This window comes from Alligator sinensis, unplaced genomic scaffold (assembly GCF_000455745.1).
Source record: "Alligator sinensis unplaced genomic scaffold, ASM45574v1 scaffold1555_1, whole genome shotgun sequence".
Classification (NCBI taxonomy): Eukaryota; Metazoa; Chordata; order Crocodylia; family Alligatoridae; genus Alligator; species Alligator sinensis.
Window position 1 is genome coordinate 51761 of NW_005843406.1, and position 17072 is coordinate 68832.

The following is a 17072-nucleotide window of genomic DNA, read 5'->3' on the forward strand; positions in this document are numbered from 1 at the left end:
GGGACTAAGAGGGTAGCATTAGAAGACTGTCTCTCAAGCAGGGGCCAGCTGCAGAGAAGTAAGCAGCACTGAGGCAGATATAGAGAAAGGCTGCAGACAGCTACCTGAGGCAAGAAGCACTGCAACAAGCCACTGGGCAGGCCTGCAAGCAGACAGGTAGCTCAGGAGCAGATGGGAGACAGCTGGGCAGACGGCAGTCGAGCAGAGCAGGATAAGTAATAGGCTGAGCAGAACCACCTGAACTAGTCAGAGATTAGGTGACCAGAGAGGGATGGCACCCAGGGTACTTAAAGCCTGACTAGAGCTAGAGAGGTACTCTGGCCCTGATTTGCAGAGAGGACAGAGCTCCTGAAAGTCCAGGCTGCTGATGTAGGGAGTTCAGTCATTCCAGGGAAGCTGTGGGGGTCTGGAGACTCAGGAGGTGGGAGGTTTTGGTAGGCTGATAGGGGTGGTATGGAGGCCATGGGTGGTGTACCTGGAGGGGCACTCCATGGTATAGAGGGCTGAAACCCAGGTAAGTGCCTTGCCACAGTCTGGAACCCTGCGGGCTGTGAGGGCTAGAGCTGAGATGGCCCAGGGGGGTCAGAGTATGATTAGAGAAGGAGTTGAGGCCATGACTGAGCCCTGCAAGGGTCTGGGACTTAGGGGGTTGTGTGGGCCAAGGCTAAGGAGCTCCTAGGCTGAGGGTAACAGCCCAGGAAGAGCAAGGGGCTCAGAGGGATAAGACCTGGATAGAGTCAGTGCACCAGTGAAGTACATACAGTGAAAACCGAGAGGCATGTATGTGGCTAAGGTGGCAGGAGGTAATGATTAAAGCCCTTAAGGCAGTCAGGGCCTAGAGGGCCCTAGCTCAGGCTGGCAGGGCCCAGCACAAGGGAGGAGAGTCTCAGAGGGGGTTGGAGTCCCACTGTGAGTGACACTGCATGTCCAGAAAGCTCACATTGGGAGAGACTGCCCTCGGAGACCAACTTCACCATCCAGATATGGCACAGGATAACAGGGTGATACCCTGAGAGGACAGAGGGGAGGAAGCAGGACATGCAGGGCCACTGGGGGTGCCATGGCCATCTGTGGAGGCTGGGTCCAGACCTAGGGCAGGTGATGCAGAGAAGGGGTACCTTGGGATATACTTCTGTTGACTGCAGTATGCAGCTGCCCCATGGACTCCTGGCATCCCTCTATCCTAGTAGTGACCCCATACTGCAAACCCCCCTGGATTGGGATGTTGGCATTGCCACATCTGTTCCCCCAGCACAGCTTGGGGCTTGTCTCTGCAGGCTTTACTGTCGCTGGTCTGACAACAGCTCAGCCTGAAGCTTCTGCTCTGTGTTCCCTGGGGAGTTCCAAGGCTGTGTTTCTTCCCCCCGTCCCTCTGCTTGGCTCCTGCCACATGGAGAACCTGCCCCAACCACAGACCCCCTGCCAGCTCTACCCAGAAATGCTTCCCCCAGCATAAAAGCAATTAGGTGATATCTCTGCTGGAAGAGCCCCCACCCCTTGCCAGTGTGAAGTCTCCCAACACCTGGAGGCCCAGAACCCAGCCCTGATTTCTCCCTGCTGAGCCTGGGCCTATATAAGCAGCAAGACCCAGTTCCATCCAGTGCCTGTGAAAGGCCTGGGCCTTCAAGCCCCCCAGCTCATCCTCAGAGCAGATGCACCCTGGCAGCTCCTTTCTGCTTCCCCCTGTTATGTGCCCTGTGCCCTTAGCTGAGGTTGGCACAGGGAGGAAAGTCAGTACCAGTCTTGGTTTGGGCCCTGCTCCCATTGCACTGAACACCCCCTCCCCATCCCTGCTCTCACAGGACAGGGCCTGACCTGGAAGATGGGGTGCCTGAACCACTGGTGATGTGCAGGGGGCACCTCTGCTTCCTAGCCCTTCCACTGTAGCTCATCTTCCTAGATATCAGCCTCAAACTAGACCTGTTGTACATGCAGCTCTACCTCATGCTGCACAGACAGTTGCACCACCCTGTCCCCTCCAGCCTGCAGACACTCCCTCCCACAGTCAAGCTCCCGGGCAGCTGAAAACCCTCTCTTGGGAGCCCTAGTCCAAGCTGATGGCAGCAGGGACATCCGTGTAGACTCTGCCCCTGCCTATCCTGCTTATTAGATTGATAGTCATTGTGGCAACAAGAGGCCTTGCCCTCTTAGGAAGGACCAGAGCTCATTGAGGCAGTGCCTTTTCTTTCCCTTGGGTGCTGGTGTGGCCAACACAATCCTGCACAGCCTGGGATGCTCCTTGGGTTCCCACCAGAATGGGCTGGATAAAGCCTCCAGCCTCCTTCCCTTCAGGAGCTCTGATTGCCTGGGAACAACCAGGCAAATGCATCACCTCACTGCTGGTGGTGGCTGACAGGTGAGTGGAGACAGTGTGTTTAACTCCCAAGCTGCTGGCCCTACATTCATTCTGGTGGTCATGGCTGTGTAGTGGGTGTCTCTTTCACCCTGATGCCTGGACTGTGCCCTTTCTGTGGGCAGGGCTGGATGGGCAGCCTAGGGGTGCCCGGGAGGCACAAACCACCCCTTGTGATGACAAAGAACCCTGTAGAGTGGGTCTTGGCTTTTGTGGACTCATCACAAGCTTCTGAAGAAGGGGACATAGGGCTTACCCTGGGGTGACTGGCTTTGCCTATGGGGCATCCTCATGAGCAGACGCCTCCCTGAGCTCTGCCTGGTTTGCCCGGGTTATGCCCCACAGGATGCCAAGGTGGCTGGGTGCAGAGGTCCCTTCTGCAGGGTGAAGGTCTGATGTCCTCTTGGCTCTGTGCATGACCCAGCTGGATGCAGCTTCCATCACCTTGAGCTCTGTGTCAGATCCAGGTAGAGCCAAAGGGGGGATAAATGCTTCCTCACAAGTCATGAAGCCAGAGTGCTGCCTGAGTGCTTGAAGCCTCAGCAGAGGTAAGGGCTGCTCCAGCCATGAGGGCTGGTGGGTGGGGGCAGTCTTTTGGGGATGGAGATGAGGGTAAAGGGGGGGCTTCCAGCAGAGCCAGGCCGTGGATGCCATGCCAGTCCCTCCAACACGGCAGGAAGTGACAATGTCTGGGTTTGGCTGGCCATTCTCCTTTGTGTAAAGAGGTAATTAGTCTAATAGGGCCCAGACAAACAAGGCCCCTGTGCCTTCCCCAAGAACCATCATTGTCTACAGCCAGCCAGGGCCATCCTGCCCACCCTCTGCTCCCTCCTCAACACTGACCTTCCACCCCTTTGTGCTGCTTAGACGACAGATTCCTTAGGAAATTACAGGCTCATTAGCACCAGGCTACGCAGGGAGTCGGACACCGCTGCATAATGAGCCACCACAAATGAGGGGAAAGGCCAGACCGGTCTCCAGGCTACCAGGAACAATGGGAGCGGGTCTCCCGGAGACCAGCCCTTTCTGCAGCCCCGGCCCCTCCATATCCAAGAGGTATTTTTGGCAGTGCCATTGTGCCTGGGCTGGAAAGGGCTGTGAATGGGCCTCCAGGGAATGCGGCCCTATAAAAGGCCAGGCTGCTGGGAGAGCAACTCAGGGTGTTTCTGCACCTTGCCTCCCACGGCGGGTCATGCCACATCTCCGCTCGACCACCTGAAGACACCTTGGAACAATGGAGGCGCCAAATGCCAAGGTATGTCTCCCGGGGCCCTGAGGACACGCATTGGACACAGCTAGGCTGGGAGTCTCATGGAAGCCACAGGGAGCTGCAGAGAAGATGCTTGCAGAAAGGGTGGCATGGGGGTGGGAGGGACAGGAGTGGACAGACAGGGGTGGGGAACAAAGTGCAGAACCTCTGACCAGGATAGGGTGTGTTGCCTGAAATCCAGTGACAGCCAGAGGCTGGGGATCCCTGCCTTGCTGAATTCACTGGGCAAGTCCTGCCAGCCCAGCTCCAGCGTGGGGTGTAGGGACCCCCTGACCCCAGCCATGTGCTCTCCTAGGCAAACTGGCATGAGCAGCCTAGCCCAGCTCTGACCCTTGGGTCTCTGAGAGGGGACCGAGGTTTCGTGGTGCTGGGGGGAAGCTCAGAGCCTCGACCTGTCTCTGGGAGGGGGACCGATGTCTTTCCTAATAGAGTAAGGGGGCTGGAAGCCAAGACTCCTGGGTTCTGTTCCAATCCATGGGGGCAGGCGACCCATGGAGGAGCCTTGTGATGTTGGACTAGCCAAAGCTGGAGCCATTAGGAGAGATTGCCCCCTGGGCTGAGTGCAAACGTGGCTACATTAGGAATGGCATCCAAGTGGGACAGAGCAGTGAGTGATGATGGGAACTCTGCACCTGCAGCTGGCTGGGCGGAGCAGGAACCTTCTGTGACCAGGCAGGAAGAGGAGGAGGATCTCTTAGGGCTGGGGTGGACAATTTTTGGGGCCAGAAGGCCACTTAGGGAGTTCTGGTGAGCTGCTGCAGGGCAGGTCAGCAGCTGCCCCACACCCCCTCCCGTTTCTCGGCCATCAACAGCTCACCAAAACTCCTTATGAGGCTCTGGCCCGGGCCCCAGCCCCATGCTGTCACTGCCTGGGGATCCCAGCCTGGCCCCAGGGTCTCAATGGAGACCAGTCTGGGACCCCTGCAGGTTGGGCATGCTCAGCTGGATGGATGGGATAGGGCTGCAGGTGGGCGAGGAGCGGCATCTGGGTGCAGGATGGATGGACGGGCAGGGCTGGGGCTGGGGCCGGGGCCAACACAGGACAAGGGCCCAGGACAGAGCCACGATCCATTCCCGGCATGTCCCTGCTTGCAGAACCGGTGCCCATCGCAGGGACATGCAGGCAGTGGATCACGGCTCTTCCCTGAGCCTGAGCCCTGGCCCTGCACTGTCACTACCCCACAGTCCCAGCCCCGCCTGCCTGTCCTGCTCCTGGATGCCGCTTGCCACCCACCTGTGGCTCCGTCCCATCTGCCAGGCCGAGCGTGCCCTGCCTGCGCAGGTCCTGGGCTGAGCTCCATGGAGACCCCGCCCTGTTGCCCGGTGCCCCTGGAGGTGGGTGCAGGGCAGACGGGCCAGGGTGGCCAGGCAGTGGGGCTGGGTCCAGCAGCAGATGCTAGTAGCAGCAGCTGGAAGGTGCTGCCATGGGACTGCCTGGAAGCAGAGTCTGACTGCCATGCCACCCCCAACTTAGGGCAGTGGGACCTGCCACACACACCACAGCTTGGCCACTTGGGCCAGGCAGGGCTGAGACACCCACCACAGGCTGAATAAAATCTCTTGGTGGGTTGAATCTGGCCCATGGGCCATACTTTGCCCACCCCTGTCCTAGGACTTGTCAAGGGGACAGACAATCACAGAAGCTCCAGGCCAAGAAGCGCTGGTCCCAGGGATCCCAGCCAGCCCTTCTTGGGCGTGGGTTATATTCTGTCTCTGCACTCCCCTGTGCAGCAGCTGGGGGGCTGGCACTGGGCTGGTTAGACCCCCTGAGTCCCCCAGCTTGGATTTTGAAGTGCTGGGGTACATGTCAGGATTAACCCTGTGACTGCCAGCCCTGCTCCTCAGCCAGCATGCTCCTACACTAATCTGCCCTGCCCCTCCACAGCTCCAGAAAGCTGCCTGCCTCCTGCTCCTCTTCTTGCTCTGCTCCCTGGCTGTGGCTCGGCAGGGTGTTCCTGATTGCTGTCGCCAGAAGACCTGCTCGTGCCGCATCTATGACCTACTGCATGGCATGGGCAACCATGCTGCAGGCATCCTCACCCTGGGCAAGAGAAAGAGTGGCTCGCAGCCCTTCCAGAGCCGGCTCTACCGCCTGCTTCAGGGCTCGGGCAACCACGCAGCCGGCATCCTCACGATGGGCAGGCGGGCAGAGCTGGCACTGGATCACCCAGTCTTAGCCTGCCGCAATGCATCAGGCTGCCCCTCAGGCACAGATACCCAGCCGACACCAGCCCGGGGAGCTTCTGACGCTGACCCCAGCGGCACCAGGGAGTGCATGGGACAGATGGGAAAGGACTCTACCAAGAGCCAAGACCTGGTGGCAGCAAAGAGCTTCTACTGAGGTGGCTGGGGGAGCTGGCTCCCTGCAGGGGTGGGAGGGGGACAGGATCCCTGAGTGGGGGGGAAACTCCCAGGACTCAACCTCTGGAGCCATGTGTAAATAAAAACTTTTAAACACCCTCTGCATGGCCCCAAGCTGCACCCTGCCTGGGGCACCATGGGCACTGCCAGCCTTTTGCAAATAAACTACCATGACATTTCACTGCTGTCTTGTCCTCATGTTATCTGCTGGTAGCATGTTGGGTGGGCATCAGTGGCTCAGGGCCTTTCTGTGCAGCTTAAGAGAGCAGCAGATAGGGTCTTTGAGTGTGATGCTGAGGATTATTATGGGTTTGGTACCCTCTACCAGTACCTCTGTGTGCGTCCCTTTCTGCGCAGGTCGGAGCATGAGGGAGGAGAGGTCTGTCAGGGAGCCAGTGTCTGGGAAAGATGGAGCTGGGAGGGCTGACAGGATCCCAGACTCAAGGGAAACTGCCGCACAAGATGTACCCTTCCGAGGGCATCTTCTGAGACAGCAAGAAGTAAGTGAGAGCACAGGGTGAATCACTACTGGGTGCTGGCCTCATCAGGGCTCCAGGTGCCACCTTGCTGCCTCTCCCTGGCACATGAGATAAGCAGTCCCTTCCAGGCAAAGCGATGCAACTGGAGTCTTATCTGTGTGGGTGGTGAGTAGCCCCAGGCTGGTGAGCTGTAAGGTTTCACAGTCATCATGATTGGGGCACAAGGAGTTTGCAGAGCAGCTTAGCTCCATGTACCCCTAGATCCCTGCCCCTTCCCACTGTGGAAGCCACAGATCAGTTGGCTCTCTGGGGCTGACCCATCACTGTCTGGCCCCTGCACAAAGAAAGTGAATACACCACCTTTGTAAGCAAGGGTCTGAGCTGGGTTGGTTTATACCCACCTTGGACAGCTATGAAGGGCACGTGGGGTACTGGGTGGTCAGAGTGGGGATGCAGCTTCCTTCCCATGTAACATAAGGACTGGTGCTGCCCCTTCCCACACAGTGCTGCCCCACCCACAGGCTGCTTTTGAATGCAAGCATGTCCGTGCTAGAAGAGAGGAGATCCTGGGTGGTAGCGAGTGCTAACTGGGGCATGGATCCTCTGCTCAGTGAAGGGGGAGCCACCTGGCTTGGGTAAGGATCCTGAATCCCTACAGGGATTGGACAAGCCAGGCCCTGAGTCCTTCCCCAATCCTTTGATTTGTAGCAGGGTCCTCTAACTACCGCTGCTTGGAGGGTAGGAAGCCAACATTGGAGGGCTGCAATTAGGTAGGCAGCTGAGCAAAAACCAGCTGCAGAGTAGCAAGCAGCCAGGGGAAGCTACAAAGAGCTGAAGTGCAGGCAGGGGCTGCCAGAGTGCTAGCTGCATGGGCACAGGTGGAGAAGGCTCCAGGCAGGTGAAAGGGCAGTGGCTGCAGCTCAGTGGTTTCAGTTGCAGCACCTGAGAGCAGACTATTGGACTAATTAGGAACCTCTGGGCAAGGTGAAGGCCACATGACCAAAAGAGGTAAAGCCCAGCTTACTAGAAGCCTGATTTCTGAGCCAGGGAGGGTAGTCTGGCTTGGCTGTGGTTGAGGGCAGAGTTTCTGTTACTCTAAACTGCAGGAGAAAGCTCAGAGTGGGTAGAAAACTGGCTTATGGGATGCAACCAGAGAGTAGTGGTGGATGGGTTGGTTTCTGCCTGGAGAGATGTGGGCAGTGGTATCCCCCGAGACTCTGTCTTTGGATCAGTACTGTTCAATATCTTCATCAGAGTGCTTTTTACACCCTCATCTAAATCACTGAATTTGCAGATGACACCAAACTATGGGGTATAGTAAATGCACTAGAGGATAGGGAGTGGATTCAGATAGGCTGGGGAAGTGGGTGGATCAGCATAGGATGCAATTTAACAAAGATAAGTGCAAAGTACAGCACCTGGGGAGAAAAAATCACCAATACACCTATAGACTGGGAAGAAAAATTCTAAGCAGCACAGCAGTGGAAAGGGATCTTGGAGTCATAGTCGACACAAAAATGAACACGAGTAGCCAATGTAACGAGGTAATAAGTAAGGCTAACCACATTCTTTCTTGCATTCATAGGTGCATCACAAGCAGGTCTAGGGAGGTGATACTTCCCCTCTATGTGGCACTGGTGAGGCCGCAGTTTGGAATACTGCATCCAGTTTTGGGTGCCACACTTCAAGAGGAATGTTGATAACCTGGAAAGGGTTCAGAGGAGGGCTACTCATGGTTGAGGGCCTGCAGGTAAGATCCTATGAAGCCAGATTGAGGGACCTGAATCTCTTTAGTCTCCGCAAGAGAAGGCTAAGTGATCTCATGGGTGTCTACAAACTCATCAGGCCATAAACAATGGCCATAAACTGAAGGACAGTATAGTTTCATAGTAGTTTGGGGTCAGAAGGGACCTGAACAGATCATCTAGTCTGACCCCCCCCACTGGCAGGAGCACATGGTGGGATCACACAACTCCAGACAGGTGTTTGTCCAACTTCTTTTTGAATTTACCCAAGGTAGGAGCGAGGACCACTTCCCTAGAAAGTTGGTTCCAGATCCTAGCCACCTTAACAGTGAAATAGTGCCTCCTAATCTCTAACCTGAACCTATTCTCCAGCAGCTTCTGGCCATTGTTCCTTATCACCCCAGGTGCTGCTGGGGGGAACAGGGCCCTTCCTACTCACTGATCTCCCCTAACGAGTTTGTAGGCAGCCACCAGGTCCCCCCTCAGCTTCTGCTTGCTGAGGCTGAACAGATTCAGGTCCCTCAGCCTCTCCTCATAGGGCCTGTCCTGTTGCCTTCCAACCAAGTGGATGGCCCTCCTCTGAACCCTCTCAAGGCAGGCCACATCCTTCTTAAAGTGCGGTGCCCAGAACTGGATGCAGTACTCCAACTGCAGCCTGACCAATGTCACATGGAGGGGGAGTATCACCTCTCTGGACTGGCTTGAGATGCATCTTTGGATGCATGACAAGGTGCGGTGACTTTGCTGGCTGCGGTCTGGCATTGGTGGCTTATGTTCATCTTGGAGTTAATAATGACTCCAAGATCCCTTTCCGCCTCTGTGCTCACAAGGTGGGAGCTCCCCAGCCTGTATGTATGCTGTGGATTCCTTCTCCCCAGGTGCAGCATCCTGCATTTATCTACGTTGAACCCCATCCTATTACCATCCGCCCACTTCTGTAGTCTGTCTAAATCTAATTGCAGCCTCTCTCTCCCTTCGAGCATACCTACCTCTCCCCACATCCTGGTGTCATCAGCAAACTTGGACAACAGGTTTTCCAAGTAGATTTAGATTGGACATCAGGAAGAAATTCTTTATGGTGAGGGTTGCCGAAATACGGAATGGGCTTCCAAGGGAGGTGGTGCTTTCCCTTACCTTGGAGGTGTTCAAAAGGAGATTAGACAAGCACCTGGCTGGGGTTACTTGACCCCAGCTCTCTTTCCTGCCCACAGCATGGGGTCAGACTCAATGATCTAACAGGTCCCTTCCAACCCTAGAAATCTATGAGAAGGAAACCCAGGCAACACGGGTACCTGAGGAAGCTGCAAAGAGCCAGAAGCCAAGGGCAGGAATTTGCTGGGATCCAGGAGGGGTTTATGTTTGATGATCACTTGCTGGCATAGTACTGGAGGTTTGGGCGTGGTTAATAGGGGAGGTGTGGAAGCCACAGCAGTAGAAGAGGCTAAGCCCCAGAGAGGGGAAGAGAGTGCGAGAATCCTGCAAGGATCCAGGACCCAGTTGGTTACATAGAGCTAGAACCAAGCAATTTAGAAGCTGGAGATAGCAGCCCTACATGTTCTACATCAGTGTGGCATGTGGCAAACCAAGCCTTCACTTTGAGGCCAGTTTACTGCCTGGGTCCTGTGCTCTGCAGGGCTACTGTTGGGACCATGCCCATGGCCTTCCCCCTCCCAGCAGGCCTGTGGCTCAGCGAGTAGGGCTGGCAGGATGGGCAGGACAGCAGGTCTTCTCCTAGGGCTAGACCTATCCAGGTGGCAGGTGGTCCACGTCTGGGGATAGGTGCACTTTGCAGCACCTCAGCTCTTTGGCAGAAGTTCAGCTCCATCTTCTTGGGCCTCTGGGCTGAGCTGCTGTGCGGTAGTCACACTTGCAGCCAGAGGGCAGTGTTTGAAAATAAATCAGCCAGGCTGCCTCCATAGAGCTGCGGTGTACTCTGCTACAAAAAGCCTCAGTGCCAGGGTTCCCACTTCAGCTTGCTGCAGCTGCTGAGTGCCCCCACTGCACCCAGTCCTGGAAAGAAACAGAGTCCCTCTTCTAATCAAAAGGACCCTCTGTTTTCTGTTCCTGCCTCTTCTCCATGTTTCTTAAAACTCCCTCTTGCCCAGGGTGTGAGCACCTCAAGCTGACACATCACGATTCTCTTTACTCCCCCCACCTTCGACCAATCTCCCCAGGGAAGCCAACATGAGGCAAAGGCTCCTAGCTCCCCCTGGAGTGCTGAGACCCACAGAGACCCAGTGATGCAGGTCCCAGAGGGAGCTGGTACTACAGCAAGGTACTGAACCCCCTAAAGCCATAGCTTTGAGCTGTACCCACCCTTTCTTTAGGGCTTAAAATGGCACCTGATTTCTTATACATGATCCTTATCCCAGAGACCTCCTTCTGCCTCAACAGTGCCTTTCCTGCTGGGTCAGGATGTGAGCAGAAACCCCATTTCCACCCTACCCCCCTTTTAGTCTGAACCCAGTTCATTCCTCTCCCCCAGGCTCTGGTGCTGCTTAGGGTCTGCCTCCTGCAGGGGGTTAGGCTCATGGTGGGGGAATTAACTGGAGGGGAGAGCAGGCTGGGGGCAAGGGCAGGGGCTGCTTTATTGCTCCTACTGTGCAGCTTCCCCATTTTCTGCTGTTTGCCTCAACCTCCTGCATCTCCCCTGCCCCTGACTGCATTTATCTGGAGAACAATTGTTCCCCTCTTTCTGCTGTGCCCTTCCTGTCTCCATCCCCACCCCCCCTCCACATACAGAGATGCAGCCATGCCAGAAGCACCAGCTCAAGTGCTTTTAGGTAAGAGGCTCCTTCACCCCTGCCTTTCTGCTCTCACCAGCCCAGGAGAGACCTGGAGGACCCTGCACGGCACTCTGCTGGGTCTGCAGGCCTCCCTCAGCCCCTGTGGTATAATTTTCCCTTCCCTGAAGTGCAGTGGAGAGCTCCAGCTCATCACAGCTCAGGCCTGCAGCCCCTTGTGCAGCAAGCCTCACCAGTGCATTCCTGAGGGGAATCATCTATATAGCTCAGACCCCTGAAACTGGGCTTGGTACTGGAGGGAGGAAAGGTGTTTACATTGTCACCTGGGCCTGATTCGGAAGTGTCCTCCCCTTTCCACTCCTCTCTCTCTGCTCCCACTGAAGTCGGGGTGGGGGCAATGTGGTTATTCTGAGGTCTGGTCATCTCAGCTTGGCTGGGGGACTCCCCAGGTGGCATCCTGCTATCCTCACTGGCCTTCCCCAGGGTCTGTGTTAACGCCTCATGCCAAGGATGCAGCTGACCAGCAGCTGCTGGGTAGACCACCTCCATAGTCCGAGGCTGCCCCCGCAACCCTTGTGAGCCCTCCACCCCATCTTGTCCATGCCCAACAGTTGCCCCTGGAGGCTCTCATCTGGCTTGACTGTATGGGGCTGCAGGATTGGGTGGGGGGGAACATACCCCTGAACTCCAGGGGCTCACTCTTCCTGAGGGAGGAACTACCCTGGCTTTACCTGTGGCAATTTTGGGTGTTGGGTTTGTGTTGAGTCAGGGTTGAGGGTAGCTTTATGCAGAGTTTAAATTATGGTTGTATGGGGTGGTTAGGACAGCGATGTCCTGCTTCAGGCAGGGGGTGGGTCTAGATGACCTCTGGGGGGGTCCCTTCCAGCCCTACTTCTCTATGACTAGCCGGGTTTGAGCAGAGGCAAAGCATCCAAGCAGGCGCTGCCCGATTCCACCCTCAGTGCTGGGCTGGGGGGGGGGCAAGGGAGTGGGGGTCTCCCAGGCCAGGGAGGAGGGGCTCTCCCGGGCTGGCTGGCTGGGCAGCAGGGAGCTGGTGCAAGGGGCAGGCTGTGGCTGGCCCCATGAGGCAGGCAAAGGAGTGGGGCTAGCGGGTTGGGGGCGGGGGCGCGTGACTTCTGAGGGACGTGGACTTGTGCAGCCTGCCGAAGAGGAGCCGGAGAGGCGATGTAATCGCAGCCCGGCCTCAGCTACCTGAAGGGTGGTTCCAGAGAGGCTGCAGCGAGACTTGTCCGCCCCGGCAGATAACAGAATTGGAGCAATGGTCTCAAGTTGCAGCAGGGGAGGCTGAGGTTAGATATCGAGGGGGAAAAAACTCGCTGAGGCGCCGAGCAGGAAGGCGCTGGAACGGGCTGCTGGGAGACGTGGCGGAGTCTCCCTCCCCGGAGGTTGCTTGCTAAGCCCCGGCCGGGATGCTGGAGCGGGGCTGGGCCGGGCTGGATGCCCCGGCGCGGTCCCTTCCTGCCCCGCGGCGCTAGGGCTCCTCCCGCGGGGCGGGGCGGGGCGCTGGCCCCGCAGAACACCTTCCTGGACACCATCGCCAACAGGTTCGATGGGACACGTAAGTCGCAGCCCGGCCGGGCGTGCCCTGCGGGAGGGCAGGGGGCGCCAGCCGGGCCCTCGCTCCCAGAGCTGTTGGGGGGGCTCTGGTGGGGGCACTTGGGCTCCCCCGTGCCCCCGCTGGCTGCGTGTGGGCACAGTCGTGGGGTACCCCCTTGCAGCCTCCTTCCTGGCTGCCCCACACTCCTGGGCTCATCATCGCCCACCCGGGGAGACCTCCAGGACCAGGGGCGGCAGGGGATGGCTCCCCCTTTGTGCCTCCCGAAAGTCCTGAGGGCTTCTGCCCCCACACCAAGTGGACCACTGCTGCCACCTTGCAGGGCCGCCCCACGTCATGCGCCTCTCTCGCCAGCAGCTGGGCTGCAAAGCCACGGCACAGAAGGGTGAGGGATGGTATGCTCTTAACAGTGCTGCTTTGCTGTGACTGGGGGCTGCGTGCCTCTAGGAAAAGCGCGGCTGGGCTTGGTGGTGGCCGCTGGCCTTCTGTGGCGCAGCGTGGCATCCCTTGGGCAGCGGAGGCTTCTGCCTAGTGGATCTGGGACGGGGTGGGAAACTTGCTGCACAAGTAGGAAGCACCTTTGTAGGTACTGGGTGCCTTTCTTGGCATCGCCGCCTCCTTGTTCTGCACTATCAAGCTCGCCCCACCCGCAGCCCAGGTTGTTATCTAGGTACCGGACCTGCATGGAGCCCTGGGCTTGGTGAGGGGAATGCCATTTCGGAGCTTTCCCCATTTGCTTGTCACTTGGTGGAAAGTGTCAAGAAAAAAATCCATCACCAGCTCTCAGATGCTTCCCCCCCCCACACACAGCCTCTGGCCCCCTCCTTGCTTGAATTTCCATACCACCCAGGAGGCTGCCTGGGTTGTGAAACGCTGCCCCCAGGGAAGGTATGGTTAGCGTGTTTTTTTTGGTAAATAAAATGCCATATTGTAGGTGAGAAGATTCCCACCTCCTCACCCCAGGCCTGCCCAAGTGGATTGCAATTTAAAAGCTTCCAGAAAGATCAATGAAAACTAATTTTAGTCTTTTCTGGGACTCCTGGAAAGCCTTTCATAAGGAGACTACCCCCTAACCCTTTATCGCCAGGCAGGGAGCTGCTGTTCCCCAGATCTGCACCCCTTCCTTCCCCACCATGCTAGGCTATGGGGAAGCTGAGCCAGTGGGGAAGAAACAAAGGCAGTATAAAACACTGAAGCTCCCCCTATGCCAGCCCCCCATGCTGGATCATTAGCTGTGCCGAGAATTATATAAGTATGGATTAAACTCAATATTATGTGTCTAAGGCCAGGGACCAGCACTGTGGCTGCATCTAAGGCTTGCAGCTGGGATATATTGCATTACAATGAATGTTTTGCCTTGATCTGCTGTTTTCCATCTCCTCTGTTGCCAGGGGGGCACTTGGTGCAGCAAGTACACACAGCTGGCAGGTTCCTGCTCAGTACCAGAGACAGTGCCCTCCCGTCCCCAGCTGCCAGCTCTGCAGCACTGACCCGGCTTCCCATGGCGTGTGGCAGAGGGAGAATCCCCGGAAAGAATCTGGCTGGAGTGGAGCCAAGCCCAGCACAAGTGTCTGCGCTGGTCTGGGCTGCCCTGGCTGCTCGTCCATGCCTGTGCTAGTGAGCAAGGGAGACCCAGGGAGCAACCAGGGCTGAGGAGTGAGTGAGGGGCTGCCTAGATGCTGCGCAGCTCAGGGCTTAAGTGGCAGTGGGTAGGAAACCCTAAGAATAGTCCCTGATTTCAAATGCTGCCTGGGGTGCCTCTGACTTCAGGAGGAAGGAGAGATGTAGTTCGCTGTGTTAGTCTGAAGTCAAGTAGAAGGCAGAGTAGATTGGCACCATATAGAATAAGCAAAGTAGGTCAATATATAGCACAGGCTTTCATGGGCTGAAGCGCACTTTGTCAGATGCTGTTTCTCAGGAGCAAGGAAGCAGCTTGTTGGCTCTGGGAGCTTGGTGTCTTTTTCCCACCCAGCTGCCTCCCCCTGCGGATGTTCTGGATGCTCTACACCTGAGAACTCTGGGGACACTGTTCCCACCATATTCAGGGGTGGTGTCTCATCCTGGTCTGGCCTGGTGGCTGGGGCAGTCAGGGCAGCTGGTTTGGGCTGCACAAAAGTTTGCTTTTAGCTCTAGACTCTCCTGTGTTAGTGCAGAGCTGTGGGCTAGACAAGGGAGCAGCAAGGTGGGAAGAGGACACCCCATGGAAATCTTCTGCTAGGGGAAGCTAGGTGGTGGGAACCCCTCCTGGCCAGCTGGATTCCAGGGTCTCCACTGATTACAGTGGCAAGACAGCAGCCGCTAGCCCTGGAGCTTATGGACTGAAGCTATTTAGAAATCCTTGTGTTTTCCACAGAGGAAATATCTGATGAAAACAATGTTGTTGTTGCTTTTAGCTGATTGTATTTATTTATTTATTTATTTATTTATTTTATGAAGAACCTCAAAATGTGGGATTTTTTCCTTTGCTGTATTTGGGGAGCTTTTTCTCCTTCAGGTTTTCATTTTTGGAGAGAGGGAAAAACCCCACTTTTTGATGGAAGTGGAAATTAGTTTTTGTGGAATCCTTCTGGTATGTCATGGGTCCACTTCCTGTTGAGCAGTGGGCTGGAGTGGGTTTCTCCCACTGACTCTACAAGCCAGCACTGGGAAGCAAACTGTTTTGTCCCCTGGTGCTGTGGTGCTGGTGCCACCTTGTGAGGCCAGCTGCACGTCATCCAGCCCAGCCTGGGCTCAGGGAACTCATTGGCCAGGTAGGGAAACCCAGTGTGTTTGGGCTGGTGCTGTTGCCAGGAGGAGCCAGGCGGTGGCAAATGATGTGAGATGCTCCCAGGCAGAGCAGAACCAACCCCCTTTGAAGGGGGAGGGAGGCTGGGGCCAAACGTACACTTCAGGGAGGTGGGGGTGTCTGAAAATCAGGCCTTGAGCACCCTGAGAGCAGCTCCCACCCGCCAGTCCTGTCTGTGGGGGACATGGGTTCCCCTGCTCAGCACCCCTCCAGTCATCAGTATGGCCCCTTCCATACCACACTCATTGCTTCCTCTTTGGGTACTCAGAAGGGGCAGGTGGGTGCCCTAGCCTGCAGACAGATGTCTTAGAGGGGGCAGGTACCTTTAGGCTGGTAGTGGGGAATGGCCCTGCCTGGAGTTGGGGTTGGTGGTGAGGTAACTAGATGGAACTTGAGACCTAATTCCTGTGACTCCTTTGGAGGCAGAGATCACCAAGCCCCATGCCACCCCCAACCCTCTGGGAAGCAGTTTCCCATGCCTCCTAACCACTCCCTAACCTATGGGAATGGGCTGTTGATAGGGCAGGGCCTGGGTGCTAGAGGGGTTGGGTGTGGGACCTGGCTAGTGGCAGGTTTTGTGTGATGAGGCTGATGATGGGGTATGAGGAGACAGGAGGTGAGACCATTGCGGTGGGGCCCACTGTGCACAAACAAGGCAGACAAAGATGCAGGCGTTCTCTGCTGCGCTGGGCTCTCAGCCCCAATGCAGCCTCAGCTCCCAGGTAGCCCAGATGTTCCAGACAATACCACAGCACCCGCCCACCCCCTGGTTAATTATATTTTTGAAGCCCAGCCCCCACTCAGTTCCCAGCACACTGCAGCCTGCGGCAAAGGGCTTGATTTCCCCCAGTACAGGCACACGCGCCTTATTCTCTCCACACCTTTGAGGAAAATGACCACACATGAATGCAAAGGGGGAGGGTGAAACTGTGATTAATGCAAAGAAGGAAGAACCCGGACTCCTGGCTCTTGAAAGAGAGTGTGGAAGGAGTGTCAGGACTCTTGGGTTCAGTTTCTTTCTGTGGGAGTGAAGCGGTGGTGAAGGGGTTGGGATAGTAGCTGACCAGTGAAGACTCCAGAACAGCACTGTCACTGAATGGCCATGAGCCAGTCCCTTCCCCAGTCTGTGCCTCAGTTTCCCTAGCAGCATGTTGGAATGATGTTGCCTGCAGGATCTAGAAATGGGCAAATGCCTTCTCTGGGCAGGCAACAAATTTGCCTTTCAGGGTATCCAGGGCTGCTAGGAATAGCCAGCTGGTACCACTGGATGCCACTTTTGGGAGCAGTAGGAGGGAATGGGCCATGAAGCAGAGGCAGGGGCCCAGCAGGGCTCTCCCAGGTCCCTCTGACTTGGGCCAGGAGGACAGGCTGTAAGCAGCTGGGAAAAAAGGAGATTGGGTGGGGGTTGAGGAGCCATAGGGTGGCTATTGGCAAGGGAAATGGCCTGAGAGAGAGAGAACGAACACCTCTACTGGTGTTGGACTGGCCAGGAAAGGAGGTGGCTGCCTCTTTGTAACCAGCTCTGAGAGATGTAGGAAGGCATTTTGGGGCCGGGGTGGGGATCCTGGATAGGTACTGAGGGGCATCAGCAGATCTGGTTTTGGTGGGGGAGATGTTGTGATAGGAGAGGATTGCAGGTCAGAATTAAAGGGTGTCACCGAAGCCCTTAATCCTCCTAGCACTGGGATAGGAGGGGGCTGCTGTTTGAGATAGAGAAACATTAGCACTTGTCCCCCCAGCAGCCAGTCAGTGACTCGGG

The 17072-nt window shown here is 56.5% G+C and overlaps 2 protein-coding genes across 6 annotated transcripts in view; both read left to right on the forward strand.

Moving 5' to 3' along the window:
* The first annotated feature begins 2229 nt into the window (after window positions 1-2229).
* Window positions 2230-6153, forward strand: HCRT (hypocretin neuropeptide precursor). Its single transcript, XM_025195110.1, has 2 exons — window positions 2230-3608; window positions 5509-6153. Exons 1-2 carry the CDS (start codon window positions 3588-3590, stop codon window positions 5962-5964), a joined length of 477 nt encoding a protein of 158 aa, XP_025050895.1. The 5' UTR covers window positions 2230-3587; the 3' UTR covers window positions 5965-6153.
* Window positions 6154-12477: 6324 nt separating this feature from the next.
* KCNH4 (potassium voltage-gated channel subfamily H member 4) overlaps window positions 12478-17072 on the forward strand; it is a 49042-nt gene continuing 44447 nt past the window's right edge. For all 5 annotated transcript variants that reach the window (XR_003092318.1, XR_003092320.1, XR_003092319.1 and 2 more), the window contains exon 1: window positions 12478-12531. The gene's annotated coding sequence lies outside the window, so the exon portion shown is untranslated. The remainder of the gene's footprint in view (window positions 12532-17072) is intronic.

Bases quoted from the DNA above. Each gene is read 5' to 3' on its own strand.
- HCRT (XM_025195110.1), top strand. From the start codon at position 3,588: ATGGAGGCGCCAAATGCCAAG. The intron at 3,609-5,508 runs GTATGTCTCCCG...GCCCCTCCACAG, and splicing joins TGGAGGCGCCAAATGCCAAG to CTCCAGAAAGCTGCCTGCCT.